The sequence below is a fragment of the Perca fluviatilis genome, chromosome 16 (genome assembly GCF_010015445.1).
Source record: "Perca fluviatilis chromosome 16, GENO_Pfluv_1.0, whole genome shotgun sequence".
Taxonomy (NCBI): Eukaryota; Metazoa; Chordata; class Actinopteri; order Perciformes; family Percidae; genus Perca; species Perca fluviatilis.
The window spans coordinates 32,725,756-32,741,096 of record NC_053127.1 but is presented as its reverse complement, the minus strand read 5'-3'; the positions used below and the strand labels follow the sequence as shown (position 1 = coordinate 32,741,096).

General features: G+C 44.8%; 1 protein-coding gene across 4 annotated transcripts in view; it reads right to left on the bottom strand.

Moving 5' to 3' along the window:
* robo3 (roundabout, axon guidance receptor, homolog 3 (Drosophila)) overlaps positions 1-15,341 on the bottom strand; it is a 102,885-nt gene that overhangs the window by 74,386 nt on the left and 13,158 nt on the right. For all 4 annotated transcript variants that reach the window (XM_039777696.1, XM_039777697.1, XM_039777698.1 and 1 more), the window contains exon 2: positions 6,467-6,793. In XM_039777696.1, coding sequence (XP_039633630.1) covers positions 6,467-6,793 — 327 coding nt within the window. The remainder of the gene's footprint in view (positions 1-6,466; positions 6,794-15,341) is intronic.

Here is a 15,341-nt window from a genome sequence, read left to right as displayed (position 1 = left end):
GCTCCAGACCACTGGGGTTAATAACAGGGACAGAGGGCAGCTCCAGCAGAGCACGGACTGCAGAGGGAGGGGGGCACAGGGGAACCAGTGTGGGGTTGGGGGTACTTTATCTCTTCTATTAGAGTCACCCATCCTATACTTTTCTCTTATAACAACTCTTTCCTAACACCCCCTCCCCCCTCATCCTTTGCCCCATTTCCAAATCCATAAACCCTGAAGTCCATTTACTCTGCACAGGGATCTCAGTGATCAAAAACAGTTTGACAGGTGTGTGTGTGTGTGTGTGTGTGTGTGTGTGTGTGTGTGTGTGTGTGTGTGTGTGTGTGTGTGTGTGTGTGTGTGTGTGTGTGTGTGTGTGTGTGGAAAGGACACAGAAAGAGAAAGGAGGATCCAAGAGGTGACGGTGCTGCTTCAGCTGTTTCTCCCACACTAGTGTCTAGGATTACTACGGGTGAGAAAGTTGGCCAGACTCTCGTTACAAAGTCTTAAGGATGCACACACACACACACACACACACACACACACACACACACACACACACGAGAACAGATTCACAAAAAAAAAGGCAGAGAAAGACAGGATTTTCATCACATCTTCACCTGTTTCTTCCCCAAATTCTACACAGCAGCTGCCATCTTGAACCTTGAAGGCTTGGCCTCCAAACAAGGGGTAGGGGTGTGTTGGGGGGTGGGGGGGGGCATAAAACCCTTAGAGGTTACCAGTCAGCTTTATTTGAAATGTATCTGACTCCGCCCCCAGCACCGTAAAAAAAAAAATCACCTCTTTCCCTCCCCTGTTGGCTGAATATTCATGAGCCATAAAGCCAGGCAGTAGAGACGCAGCAGGCATAATAAAAACGTCAGAGGTATGAAACACTCAAAGAAAAAGCCGCCAGGAGCTTGGGCAAGTCACTCTGAATGTCAAATCCCCACCCAGGGGTGTCTGGCCCGTTAGGTCTATTGTGCTTGACTGACTTTTATGCATCTGACATGAATTGGCCTCTGCTCCTGGCGCGGAACTTTGTAGGCCGCATTTTCAGGATCAAAGAATCTCTTTTGAGGCGTGAAATCGGATAGGACTGGGGCACAAAACCCGCATTCAGGATATATTCAGGAAAGCGCTACGGGATCGGTTCTTAATGCAAGATAATAGAATGTACAGTGCAAAGGATTTTTGAGGCTTACAGCTGGATGACAGCTACACTTGTATAATATGAATCATTGAGGTAACTGGTGAAACTGTGTTTGTCTCCTGTTGCTACGCAAAGTCATCAGTGCAATAGTTTGTTTAAAAAAATGACCTATTATCTATTTGTAACCCACCAGCTACATCATATTTGAGGTTATGCTCCACATACTGAAGCTTGAAAAGCCTCATGCATCAAACCCCCCCATTTATCAAACATGTCTTTAATAATAAGTGGAAACTGTTACCGATGTAACTAAGCAGAACCGTGCCTAATGACTTATTGAGTGACTAATTGTCAGTAGGACTGCTTACAAAGGAAAAATGGTCTACGCTCTGCACACACTTGTCATGGGAGAACTTGAATTATAACGTATGAACTGCTAAACCTTCTGAACGAATGTAATGGGGCGGCTGTGGCTCAGTGGTACAGCGGTCGCCTGCCAATCGGAAGGTGTTGGTGGTTCGATCCCTGGCCCTGCAGTTCCATGTCGAAGTGTCTTTGGGCAAGACTCTGAACCCAGAGTTGCCATCGGAGCGTAGATGTGTGTGAATGTTTATCTGATGAGCAGGTGGCACCTTGGCCACTGTGTGTGTGTGAATGGTCTATTTAAAAAAGATCTTTCATCCTGGCCCCTTTGGTAGAGCTGAAGATCTTTGCCCGAACCCGATGGGACCCGACGAATTCTGTCAGGCTCGGGCCTAACTTTTAAGGCCCGATTACAGCTCTACCTTTTGGTACATGCTCATTAACACATGACATGGAACAAAACAAAGCACTTTCTAGACAAACTCTCAAGGCAGGTCTATGTGTCAGCATTTGCAACACTGTGCCAGTTCATCCATACTGCCGCTCAGTGGCCACCCTCCACCACCCTGCCTGCTTCTCAGCCTGCAGCAGATGGACCGTGAGGGGTTAAACCTCCCGAACCTTCCACCCTTCCCACTGTGCTGGCTCCCATACCGATTTCCAAATATACACACCGACACACAATGCAGCTCCCTCTCAGTTTGCCCCCAGTGCTTCCAAGTCACAGGCTGGGGAGTGAAGTGACACCATGCCACAAAGTGCCATCTTGCGCCTTCCCTGGTGCCATGCTGAGCCCCCTGGCAGCTCCAGGCGGGCTTGTGTGACCGTGGCCTTATCCCCGGCCCCTCTGGTGCCATGCTGAGGGGGCTGGCAGGCGCTGGCCCTGGCCCTGGCTTGGCTTTGGCACTGGCCCACTGTTTGTTCAATATAACCTCTCTCTCTCTATTTCTCTCCATCTCTCTCTCTCTCTCTCTCTCTGGAGGCAATGCTCCAAAAGTGTGTTTGTTGTGGGTTTGTGTGGTTGTGCAGGCAGACGCACACTCAAGAAGACACAAGTAAAACACACACTTGCAGTTTTTCCTCTCCCACCATGGATTAGGGATTCTTATCTGGCAGAACCACTGCCGGGCCCCGAGTTGTGTCCCTGTGCGTGTGTCTGTTTGCAGACAGCTGCAGAGAATGTCACTGCCCGAAGGGCCACGCAACAGAAAGCTTGATAAACAGAAAAACAGATGAACTGATCAGCTGCAAGGCACTGGTATTAAAACCAAGTGGCTCAGGCTGCATCCACGCTACTACGTTTTCATTTTTAAACAGCGTTTTGAGACAAAAAATGATCTACGTCCACACTAGAGTTTTAGCTCCAGCAGCAGAACTAATCTGCGTCCACATTAACACGTCTGACAACACGTAACACGTAACAGGAAGCAGACTGTCTGACGTTACTTTGCAGTTGAAAATCAACGATGTAGAAGTTTAAAAAGACAGAAAATACTTTGTACTATTAGCTTGGAGCGAGGACGAGGTGGAACTGTTACTGAAAGGTCTGTAAGCTACCTAACCGATAAGACTGATGGACGTGTATCAACCTTTCCAAAAGTCTCCGCTTGAGTCCGTCCAGACTACGAAGCAACGCTGGAGTTTTGAAAGCAAAACGAGGGGCTCTGAAACGCCGGAGTAGTGTGGACGCGAGGCGTAAACGTGGAAAAAGATATTAGTTTTTTAACAAAAACGGAGTAGTGTAGATGTAGCCTTAAAATACACGCTGCCTCACAGAGCCATGTTTGAGATCCTATCCAAGGGAACGCTTGTCTAAGAGAGTAGCTGCCAGGGTGCTGGCAAACAATGATAATAATGTGTCTTTAGTGTGAGTAAGCACTATCGTAATGTCATCATTAATTAAAAAAAGAGCAAGGACAACTCCTTTGCAACTCAAAAGGAGAGCTCAAAACTAGCACAGCGCACAGAAACCCATTAGGGATTATTGATAGGGAGTGGAGGTTATAGCATCTGTCACTGCTCTACTCCTATGCTCCTTCTCATAACCAGCTCTGTGAAAAGTTAACGCCGCCTAATCTACCTGCTCGGTTTCCATATACGGCCTAAATCACAAATATCCCACAGCTTCTGATGCCGATGCCTAAACAGAGCAAGAGCAAGGTTAAAGGCAATTCTTCATGCAGCTTTTAGCAAAGGTGACGGACACAGTGCACAGATCCCAGCTGTTTATAGAGGAGAGAGAATGATTCATGGGTGGTTTTTCTGTGGAGGCAGTCAGTGAAAATCCAGCCTGATTATTAAGTTAGGGGCTGGAGCCTTTCAGGAAAATATGATGGGCGAGGTGTTTGACAGGAGTCTAGAGTTTCACAGATTTGTTTTAATGGGAATGGAGTTTCTTTTAGCGCTTTCAGCTGGTTTGTGTTAGTGCGATGAGAAATTCCTGAGATGGTTTCTGTTTTGCCGGGTGGATGATATTAGGAGAGGCCGGAGCGAAGGGGTTAGAGGAAATGGTTCAATCTCAATGGGTGTGTCTGCTAAAAGCATACTGTTCTCACTCATTCTAATCCAAATTTAGAAGATAAGCAAAGCACAACAGAGGCAAAAGTTCATTTTGTGTGCCGGCTGTCAACATCAACACAATGATCAGTATGTACTCTTTCGACCATTTTGTCCATAAGTCATTCAGCAGCACCTGGTTTGTAGTCCATTTTGAAAACACATGTCACATTATTTTCTGACAATGTGACATAACAAAAACTAGGGATCGACAGATACTGGTTTTTCAAGGCCGATACTTATTATTAGTAGTTAATGAAACCGATAAGTTTATTTGGAACCGATATGTCTTTACAGTGAAAATGAAAGTTTTCAAAATTAAGATTTCGGAATGTTACAAACTCCAACATAAAACTTTGTTTAAAAGCTTTAAATTGCTCATATTATGCTCATTTTCAGGTTCATAATTGTATTTAGAGGTTACTGCTAGCTTGTCAGAAGCAGAGTATGAGGGCGTGCCCTGACAGTACCTAGGTAAGGACTACTAGCCAGTCAGAAGCAGAGTATGAGGGCGTGCCCTGACAGTACCTAGGTAAGGACTACTAGCCAGTCAGAAGCAGAGTATGAGGGCGTGCCCTGACAGTACCTAGGTAAGGACTACTAGCCAGTCAGAAGCAGAGTATGAGGGCGTGCCCTGACAGTACCTAGGTAAGGACTACTAGCCAGTCAGAAGCAGAGTATGAGGGCGTGTCCTGACAGTACCTAGGTAAGGACTACTAGCCAGTCAGAAGCAGAGTATGAGGGCGTGCCACGCTAGCAGGGGGCAGGACATTAAGTCAGACTCAGTGGTGAGTCAAACGGAGCAGAGGGACAGACACAGAGCTGTAGCCGAGCCAAAGTAGACCACATGTTAATTCATTTACTTTATCGTGTATAAATATATATCATTAACTATCCCTAACAAAAACACCTACCTGGATGCAGCAATAAACCAGTCCTCTACTGTATATACTATATTTGTATTCATACATTCTTTAAATAACCCGCAGCTTTCAAAACAAAGTTATACTTTAAAGATATATTCTAACAGTGAAGGTAATGAGGACTAGGTTTAATTGTCCCCAATCTGCATGCCATTAAAGTCACTGCCACTGATTACAAGCAGCCTCGTTATGGAGAGAGTGTCTGTTGGAAACCCATCTGACAGGAGTTAGTTGCATTTTAAGGAAGTAACATCTGCTAGAGAGAAGCTGCCAACCAGCAGTGGCCTTTTCCTCCTCTCCCTGCCAGGAAGTTATTATTATTATTTTTTTTTAGCTTTCCTGTCCAGTGGCGACAACTGTTATCTCTTTGCAGGAGCTAGCTGTCATCCATCTACATTAACAGGCCAGGTCGCAGAGGCCAGGCTCTGTGGAGCGGGACAAGATATGGAAGTGATGTCGGAGGCCGGAGAGGAGGCGAGGGAGGGGGGGGGCTGCCAAGAGATCTGACACCAAGGTCAGGGGTGGCGTCTTGTGTTAACTCAGCCGAGTGATAGTGATGATGAGAGAGCACAGAGAGTCCTCTGGAGCTGCCTCTACACTCCTCTGCTGTTTCAGTGCAGCTAACAGTATTACTTGTGAAATCTATCTGGGATTTCATTTGTTTCCTTATTACTGGAACTACATAACACATGACATGATGTCTGACACCTGATATGTGGACAAGCACTGGGCTATCACAGCTATCTCTTCTTACCTATACACAAACTTGTGTTGCACTGCCTGCTATGTTCCTTTTGTTTTCTCAGTGTACAATGTTTTGTATTCAGCCCACCTCCATGATACTTTTTAATGGGCATTATTATCATTATCATGATGAAATGGTAGTTGATGTTGCTCGATGCAGCTGGGGCTGTCCTCGATTAAAGATATTCTTAGTCGACCAGTGCTCAACCGGTTTTGTCGACTAATCGGTTAGTGGATTTAACCGACAAATCTGTGAAACTGAGTTTTTCCACATAGTCATGCAAAAGCACCACTTTCAATCTTGTGTTTGCCAGAGATGTGCTCATGAGCTTCTTGGGAATTCAGTCATTCAGCATGAAAAACGCATAAAATATGACTAATGGACTTAAGAAATCGGAGTTGACTTAAGTCCAAAACAACCGATTAGTCGACTAATCGACTAAGAGGGGGCAGCTCTAGACATGACAGTCTTTAGTATCACTGTAGCATCACATGTCATCTGTCTTTTTTTCCCATGTCTGCCCTGCGTTACACAGAACAGCATTCCATTTCTGTCTTTTGGTTAAATCGCAGCCACCCATCTGCACACACACACACACACACACACACACACACACACACACACACACACACACACACACACACACACACACACACACACACACACACACACACACACACACACACACACACACACACACACACACACACACACACACGCCAGCCTAAATAGCAAAAAATGACTTACTTGCCACCTCCAGCGATGCATTGCGACTGACAGCCTCGCCCAGGTAGTTGCGCGCCACGCAGACATAGATGCCCTCGTCGGGTTTGCTTCGCCTGCCGTGTACAATTCGCAGGAAGAAGAGGGAGCCGCTGGGCAAGAGCATCCGGTGGGATCGAGGGTCCTCCCGATCCGTCTCGACGCGCTCGCCATCTTTGTACCATTCCACCATTGGGGCCGGCCGTCCCTCGGCCTTACAGTTGAGGGTGGCCGGCTCGCCCTTGGACACGATCAGATCAGACGGGTGCTCTACGATGCGGGGCGGCGCATCCTCGAGCCTGGGTCGAGATCCTGGAGGAGAGACAACAGCGGACGGAAGAGAAAGAGTTACGACCTAGTGCATCAAAGGGGCAGCATTTTTCTGGCCGCTCTTTGGTATGTTGGTGCAAACGTGATTTTAGAACACCGGTACCAGTGTTAGGTGTCAGCAACAGGACTGAAATTTGGGAACTAATTATAGCTAACTCGTCTCCAAACCAGAGCCATTTGGTGTTTTAAAGCTTACACAATAGACTTGAAAGGTCTTGATTGAAAAGGAAGGCACAGCTTTTTAGGACTGCTCCCTCTTAGTCGATTAGTCGACTAATCTGTCGTTTTGGTCTTAGTCAATTTAGATTTCTTTAGTCGATTAGTCATGTCTGATGCTGTTTTTCATGCTGAATGACTTATTTCCAAGAAAGGTACGAGCACAACTCTGGTAAACACAAGAATTAAAGTGGTGCTTTTGCATGACTCTTTGCGTAGAAACTCAGATTTACAGATCTGTCGATTAAATCAACTAATCGATTAGTCGATACAATTGAATGAGTGTTAGTCGACCAAGAATTTCTTCAATCGAGCACAGCCCTACAGCTTTTCCAGTCTGTGTGACAACATGATACATTGAGATTGTTTGCAGATGCCGGATGTAAAGAGGGTGGCTGCGCTAGTGTAGGAAGAGTAAGCAGCAGAATAAACCTCAGCATGCAAGAGGCAAGCGGGCGGCACAACTCTCTCCAAACCTCTCGAGCTAGGCGTGTATAAGGCTGCAGAAAAAGAAAAACACAATTTTTTTCACAGGCAACATGGCTGTGTGACGCAAGCGTGTAATGTAATTACTCAACAGTTACATTGGAACTATAAATCAAGAGGTTTGAAATTACATGCTCTAATTTCTGCATCTATCAAACCAAAACCAAATTCCCCAGCAGTGGAGGGGAAGCAGGAGAGACGTAAACATGGTAGAACAGCGCTAATCATAAGCTCACGGGAAAGTAGGTTGACTGAACTACCGAAAAATATTCAGATATCAAAAATATACAACCAACTCCAATACATACTTTTTTTTAAAATACCTAAACCATTCAAAGTGGTGTTTTCTTTTAAATATAATCATTTGCAAAGCTCTGCGTGGTGCAAGTTTCTGTAAATGACTCATGAATATAAATGTGTCTGCAGACTCTCTAGCTTTATTTTTAAAAGTCTGATTGAAAGAAAGAAATAAAGACCTGAGACAGAAGCAGACGGGGACGTGGCCAAGGTAATTCCCACAGGTTGTTTTTTTTCCGAGCTTTGAAATTGCTTTTTTACCCCTCTATCTTTCCTCTTCCTCCTCCAATTTGAGTGACAGCATTTTGGCGGTACAATTATGTATAAAAAAAAAAAAAAGCAATAACACAAACTCAAGCACCGTGAGGCACAGGTGAAATTTCCCCCCTGTGGAGAGCATATGAAAGAACGACAACAGGAGGTGCGTCTCGCCACTTTTATTTATTTATTTATTTTTTAGAATAACCACGTTTTGTTCCATTGATGATTGTTGCAGCATTTATGACTTTGCAACTGGGGATTGCTATGCTATTTTAAACGAAAACCATTTTTCACGGTCACAGTGTTTGCATGCTTTAGCCACTTTAGCAGCGTGCAACGCAACTTTGTGTTTTCAGAACATCTGCAGAAGGAGACTGACGGAGCGCAGACAGAAAACAGGAAGCGCTTTGTTAAAGCCTTTAGGAGTTTTGTAGCTCCTGCACCACACAGTAGTCGCTGTCGCCAGAGATTTGTTTCACTCCTATGATGCTGTTCTTGTGGAATAAGTCACTGCTTGGTTCAAGTTTGCTTAGTTAAGTGCTGTACCGTCTGTCCTGTGTTGCATCACTCACTTCAGAGCTCCAAACTGCCTCTGCAAGCAACATCAGAACCCGAACTGGGCGCCGGGAGCTTCATGAAATGGGTTTCCGTGGCCGAGCAGCTGCACACAAGCCTCACATCACCACGCACAACGCCAAGCGTCGGCTGGAGTTGTGTAGAGCGCGCCGCAACTGGACTCTGGAGCTGGAAACATTGTGTGTTGTTTGGCGTGATGATTCACGCTTCACTATCTGGCAGTCTATAATGGACCAATCTGGGTGTGGTGGATGCCAGGAGAACGCTACCTAGTGGAATGCATGGTGCCTACTGTAAAGTTTGGTGGAGGAGGGCTAATGGTCTGGGGCTGTTTCTCAGGGTTTGGGCTAGGCACCTTAGTTCCAGTGAAGGCTATAGGATACAAAGACATGTAAGCCAATTGGGCGCTTCCAGCTTTGTGGCAAGAGTTTGGGGAAGGCCCTTTGTGGTTCCAGCTTGACTGTGCCCCTGTGCACAAAAGTGTGGTCCACAAAGACGTGGTTAGACAAGTCGGGTGTGGTGGAACTGGACTGGCCTGCACAGAGCACTGACCTCAACCCCCACTGAACACCTTTGGGAGGAATTAGAACAGCCATAGCTAACCAGGCCTTCTCGTCAAACAGCAGTGCCTGACCTCACAACAGCTCTTTTAGCTCTTTTAGCTGAATGGGCACAAATTCCCACAGACACACGCATAAATCTTTCGGAAAGCTTTCCCAGAGGAGTGGCAGCTGTTAGAGCTGCAAAGGGCGGTCCAACTCCATAGTGATGCCAATGGTTCTAGAAGCTCATATAGGTGTGACGGTCAGGTGGCCACATAGGGTATGTTTATATAGGAATTTAAGGGTGATTTTTAGTTTTGGTGTAGGATTTTAGTTTGTGCACAAAGAAGAGTTATAAAAAGAAAGAAGATGAAGCCACAGCTGATCGGGAAGAGAAAGAGGCGGGAGCCTGTTGCAGTGTGGGTAAATCTCAAACCTCCAAGAGGTAATCAAGATAGCAACTTGTTTCCTGTGTTCTTCATTTCCTTTGGAAAGATAGCCGACAATGTGCCTACAGCACATACCATTGGAAACAGGTCCAACATGAGAAAGAGGGTCGTACTGGTTCTTCCCACAGGTGCAGGAATGAGTTCAAAAGTTCAGACTTTCCTGATAACACCTGATAAAAAAAAAAAAAGCAGTCAAAATCCCTGCCCTCAAAGTGGCAAATCCTCTCTAACGGTTTTGGGGGATTAAGAACTCCGCTTAAGTCTTGTTGCTGATGGGAATATAGAGTACCATCTGATGGCCCTGCTCTCAATGAAATTACATTCACAAAGATGAAGAAAATAGAAAGTAAAAAAAAAAAAAAAAGGTAATGGCTTTGAAGTTGCTAGTCTGAATCAAATTGCAGCTGGTATCTACTTCCAAGCAGCCAGCAGAATGTGATCACATATATCTTTTAGACTTCTATTGCATTGCCCTTAATGGAGAGAAAGGCATTACTCATGTTCTTTTTTTGGTCTCTTTTGCTTTGAAACTGAATATTATTTACAGTATTTTACCTTGAGTTTTTAGCTTGCGTTGGTTGAATGGCAGTTGAGGGTTAAAGTTTGCATTATTATTCTTATTTGCAGGACTACCAGTTAAAACATTTGATGGGATACATTTATAAAAATAAAAAAAGGCAGCTATCATGTGGAATACACAGGTCATTATCTTGCTAACAGCCTCTTGTCCCTCAAGGTCTCTGAGCAGTAGATAGAGATCGTTCATTTTAATAGCTGTAGGGTAGTTTTTTGTGTGTGTGTGTGTGTGTGTGTGTGTGTGTGTGTGTGTGTGTGTGTGTGTGTGTGTTTGTGTGTGTGTGTGTGTGTGTGTGTGTGTGTGTGTGTGTGTGTGTTGTGTGTGTGTGTGTGTGTGTGTGTGTGTGTGTGTGTGTGTGTGTGTGTGTGTGTGTGTGTGTGTGTGTGTGTGTGTGTGTGTGTGTTTGTGTGTGTGTGTGTGTGTGTGTGTGTGTGTGTGTGTGTGTGTGTGTGTGTTTGTGTGTGTGTGTGTGTGTGTGTGTGTGTGTGTGTGTGTGTGTGTGTGTGTGTGTGTGTGTGTGTGTGTGTGTGTGTGTGTGTGTGTGTGGGGCCCAGAGCTCAGCGGGACAGAGCCTTTAAGAGCGGACTCATACATTTTACAGTCCAAGCTGGTTGGAACAAGCCATGTGGAAATGTAAAACGAAGGCTTTTAAAGAGAAGGAGACCGCCATGTCGACTGAGCTAAACATCAACAAGAGAACGTCCAAGTGGCAAGCACTGAACACCAGTTCTTAAAGATGATAGGCCTATCATCCAGGAGGACATTCAGACGTGGTGAAATGAGCTCTCGGCTACTGTCTTCTACACATTGAAAAGCTCTGGCCCCATACTTACTGTACGTGATTGTGACTGCATCCAAGATAATGAGCCATCATTGTAATCTACACTGATATCGCTGTAATGATAGTGATCTCTGCACAAGCTAGTGCAGCCGCGGGCTGTACATCAGTACGACGGCGCAAAGGTTCAGATCTGCTTGTTGATAGAGACTGATTGCGCTGCCACACAACTCGAGGACATTTGAATTTCTAAGCTGCGTATTATTCCCCAGCTACAGTGAGCGTAGACGGATGTAACAGACAGGGCGAGGATTGAAAAGATGAAGTCAAATTGGGTAAAATGGAGAGTCTGGAGAGTATGACTGGTTGTCTCGAGAAGGGTGTCAAATAGGAAAGTCTGGACCCTCTGAGGACCTGTTATCTCCTCTCAAAGCTACATGTGAGCTAATGAAACCACAGGGATGCTGTAGGAGTGCTTGACAAGAATGGCGCATGGAGAGAAGAGGAATTACTGTCTAAATTCCCAGTGTAGTACACTTGAAGGACATACGTGTGATTCCCCTTGTACATCTGATAGCTGTCAGTCATCAGGAGGGAAAATGTTTTTATATCTGTCATTTTTACTGACAGACGGGTGACAAATTCAAAGAAAAACCTGCATACATGTGTCTGATAACATTGGGAGTCTTCCATACAGGGCACAAGGGCTCAGCATATCACTGAATTGATATGAATGATATGTTATAGCGGGCTATAGCATATCATGATAGCGTGATACAAAAACCATAACCGTCAAGCCTCATCATCATCATCATCATTGCTCTACGCCCCTCCTACATTCTTATCGATGTACCATGGTGATGCTCCAGCTCCTGTGAACCAATCCTAGAGATAGATTCTACAAAAGCCATTACAGTTATCAGATCTCAGCCAAAATGAAACACCAATGGCAAACAATGGGCCCACGCTTCAGTCGGAAATGTGCACGGTATCTCTTAAGGCAAAATGATATACGCTTGAATTTATCTTCTAGCGAAAACAACGAGACAAATGCATACAGAGTGAATTTCTGTCAACAACTTCAAAGTCATTTTGACTGGGGTAAACGGGAGGAGGAGAGAATAAAAGCCTTGGAGGGTGACAGTGAAATAGTGCTCCAGACAAAAGTGCACCGAAACAACAGTGAGAAAAATTGCAACACGACAGCCACGGGGAGCACAAACTCCTGCTGCAATGTCCTTTCTATAATGGAGGATGGCAAAGTGCTGAGGCAGAACTTTTTCTCATCGAGTACAAGAACAAGTGGCTCCGCTGATATAAATTAAAAAACGGAGGCCCAAAGCCAAAGATCTAGACCCCCTCCCCTGCCAACTCCTCAGCTTTTTCACCACAAACACAAGTGGGCTTTCATCCCCAAGCAGATTTACTAACTCTTAACTCACACACATCACTCCAGTACTCTCAACTTGAATTGAAATGCTACTAGAATGGGGTGGGGGGGGGGCGATTTATTTGTATGTGGTGGAGCTCAGACTGTGGACACAAAGGAAAGTGACATCAATACTTGTGACTGTGAAGATCAACTTTACAATGTCTGAAAGTCTGAATTCTAATACCAAATCACAAGTGCATTAAAAGTCCATTTGACTGCATGACAATGTGATGACAGTGCAGCTTCTTCTGGTATGAAAAGGAATTCCACTTCCCAAGTATCCAGAAATAATCCCCTGCTGAGAAGTCACAGGTCAAATGAGTGACTGTCAACTCGTTTCGGAGCGCGTGATTGGTGGTGTGCTGTCAAAACGAGGCCTCGACAGACCTATATCTATGGCGCAGTCACTGAAAAGAAGGAAAACTGAGGCTAAAACAAAGAAGGAAAATGTTTCAAGAAAAAGTTGTAACGTAAGAGACAGAATGTTATCTTGTGTAGATCTTCTGATTCAGAATATCGAGAGCTGTGAAAAGTTCACTTTAAACGTCATTCTACTTGACAAGCTATTCGCTTGCGACGACAGGCTGTTAAACCATTTTCTGCACCTCAACGGATTTGTATGTAAATATGCACTTCCCCCTGCATCGTTCTCCAGCCTTGCATTCCACAGACACTGATTCCCAAACACAGATGGTATGATGCTCAGATGATGCTCTGACTCATACAATAAATCCCTGAAGGACGCTGATTTTGTCCGATACAGAAAGTTCAATCTTGAGGGCGACAGAAATCCTCACACCTACTTACCAACTGTTGCACGGCAGAAGGTCCAGCATGCCATGCACCCACTCCCGAGCCCAGCCTCCCAGCTCATACTGTAGAAGGTGGACAGTATGTGTCATCACACATAGGATCAAAACTATTCTGTTCACTAAACAGGCCTGCAGGGAAAAGGACATAAAACACGGATGGCACTTCAGCCCCATCACGTCTTCCACCCTGACAGGGTGAGAAATGCCTTTCATTCCTGCATGAAGGACTTGAAAATAAATCTGAATACTGCAGTATATCAAAAGCCTGCACTCCTCATCACTCTGTGGTGACTTGTGGTAAAAAGAAAGATTAAGCCATGCTCTGGCTTAGCAACTAAAAATGAAGGCTAAGCTGAGCTAACCCTCACACTGAACACAAGATAACCACCGTCCCACCCAATTCTACTTAAAAAAAAGAAAGACATAGCTGTTAATGGTGTTTTTAAGCTGAACTTCCAGAACAATCAGAGTTGAATAAAGTGTGTTTTATGATGAAAATTACCGTTTATTTACACGGAGTCTGGTGGAGTTTGGTGATGGTGATTTCGGGGCTGTTTCATGTTAAACTAAAAGGATCTTACTCTTTAACTAAAAGCTCTATCTCTGTAGGGATCCTTTCCATAATGTTGTCAGACACTTAGAATAATAATCTGAGTTTGTCAGCGGCAAAAACAGCACTTTTAGTGGACGGAAATTGAAGGTGTGCAATTGCCCTATTAACGTTGCATCGCAGCTAATACTAGACCAATTTCAAAGATTGTTGTTCCCATCAGTCACTTACACACAAAAATAAGGGTATATAGGGTCCAGGTTGGAAAACAATCACAGTTACCGTTTAAAGAAGGGACAGAGGAGAGAGGGGAAGGGCGTAGAATGACAATTAAAAGACAATTCAACAACTTCACTATTCCCATCTCTCCCTCATCTGCAATTCTTTTTAGCGGGCTGCCTTCCCTCTTACAGAATTTGTTGTTTTACAGCTTTGTTGCCTCCTCCTCCTTCTCTTGATTTCCACAAAAGCCACAGGAATTGATTTGCAAATGTGCATTCAAAGTTAAATTGGCAGCAGTGAGGCAGGCTGGAGTGCTTTCTCTGCAGCCTCCTACTCTTTGACCCTGTGGGGACATCAAAATGAGGCACTTGCATGAGAATACAAAGTGCCAGTCATAAAGAGACAACCTCCTTAATTGAGCCTATGTTGATGCTAAGCATCTAAATGGGCAGGGTCAACTTTGCAAAAGGAAATAGGGTGTTTTTATCATGTCTCTCTTGGGGCCATGAACAGATTTATGAGTAGGGGCTTTTTGCGCTTCCTTTAGAAGAGGGGATTGTGGAAATTGGTAGCAAAAAGATCCAAACTCTCGAAGGCAGCTCCAAAAAATGCCCTTTCACTAAAAACTCTGTTTCATGCTCCCTCTGAGTATGGCCTCTTGTGCTGGCGCAACAGCTGAAATGAGTTTTGGCTTGATATTTGGGCAAGTTGACAAGGCAGAAGCAGCTTGCAGTAGATAAAGAGCAAACAGTGGCGTATTTTCTGGGCCAACAGGAACAGACAGTTGAGCCCAACAGACCATTTTTACACAAAAAGTTTACCCGTGGTTAAACGTGGCTGAGAGGCTTGGGAGTTTGTTAAGCTTTGATTTAGTTTTCAAACCCAGTAACAACTCTGAGGGGGCAGTAAAGCATCTACTTTGACTTTAAAATGCACTTTCCTTAAGTTTCTGCAGCACACTGGGGTATGAATAATCAAGAATTGGCCTCTGCAATACATCAAATACCAACATCGATAATGCAGGGGATGGTGCGGCTAAACTACTCTCATCTTAAAAACATTCAGAGAACTTTGAATGCAACTCAGAGAAGCATTTGCAAAAAGCAGTCCTGAGGACTTAAAAAGAACCAGTCCAGCATCCTTCAAGTTATCACAGATCCTTGCCAGGAGTTGTCAGTTTGAGTTCCAGTAGCCCGGCAGTAACAAGCATCGATTTTCACCGCCGAGTCCACCGAGGCTTGTGTTTTTGATAGGGCTTTGAAAGAACAGCAGAGCAGCAACTGTATGTGGCGACTACATTCCCACTATTCACTCCATTTTGCTGAAAGTGTT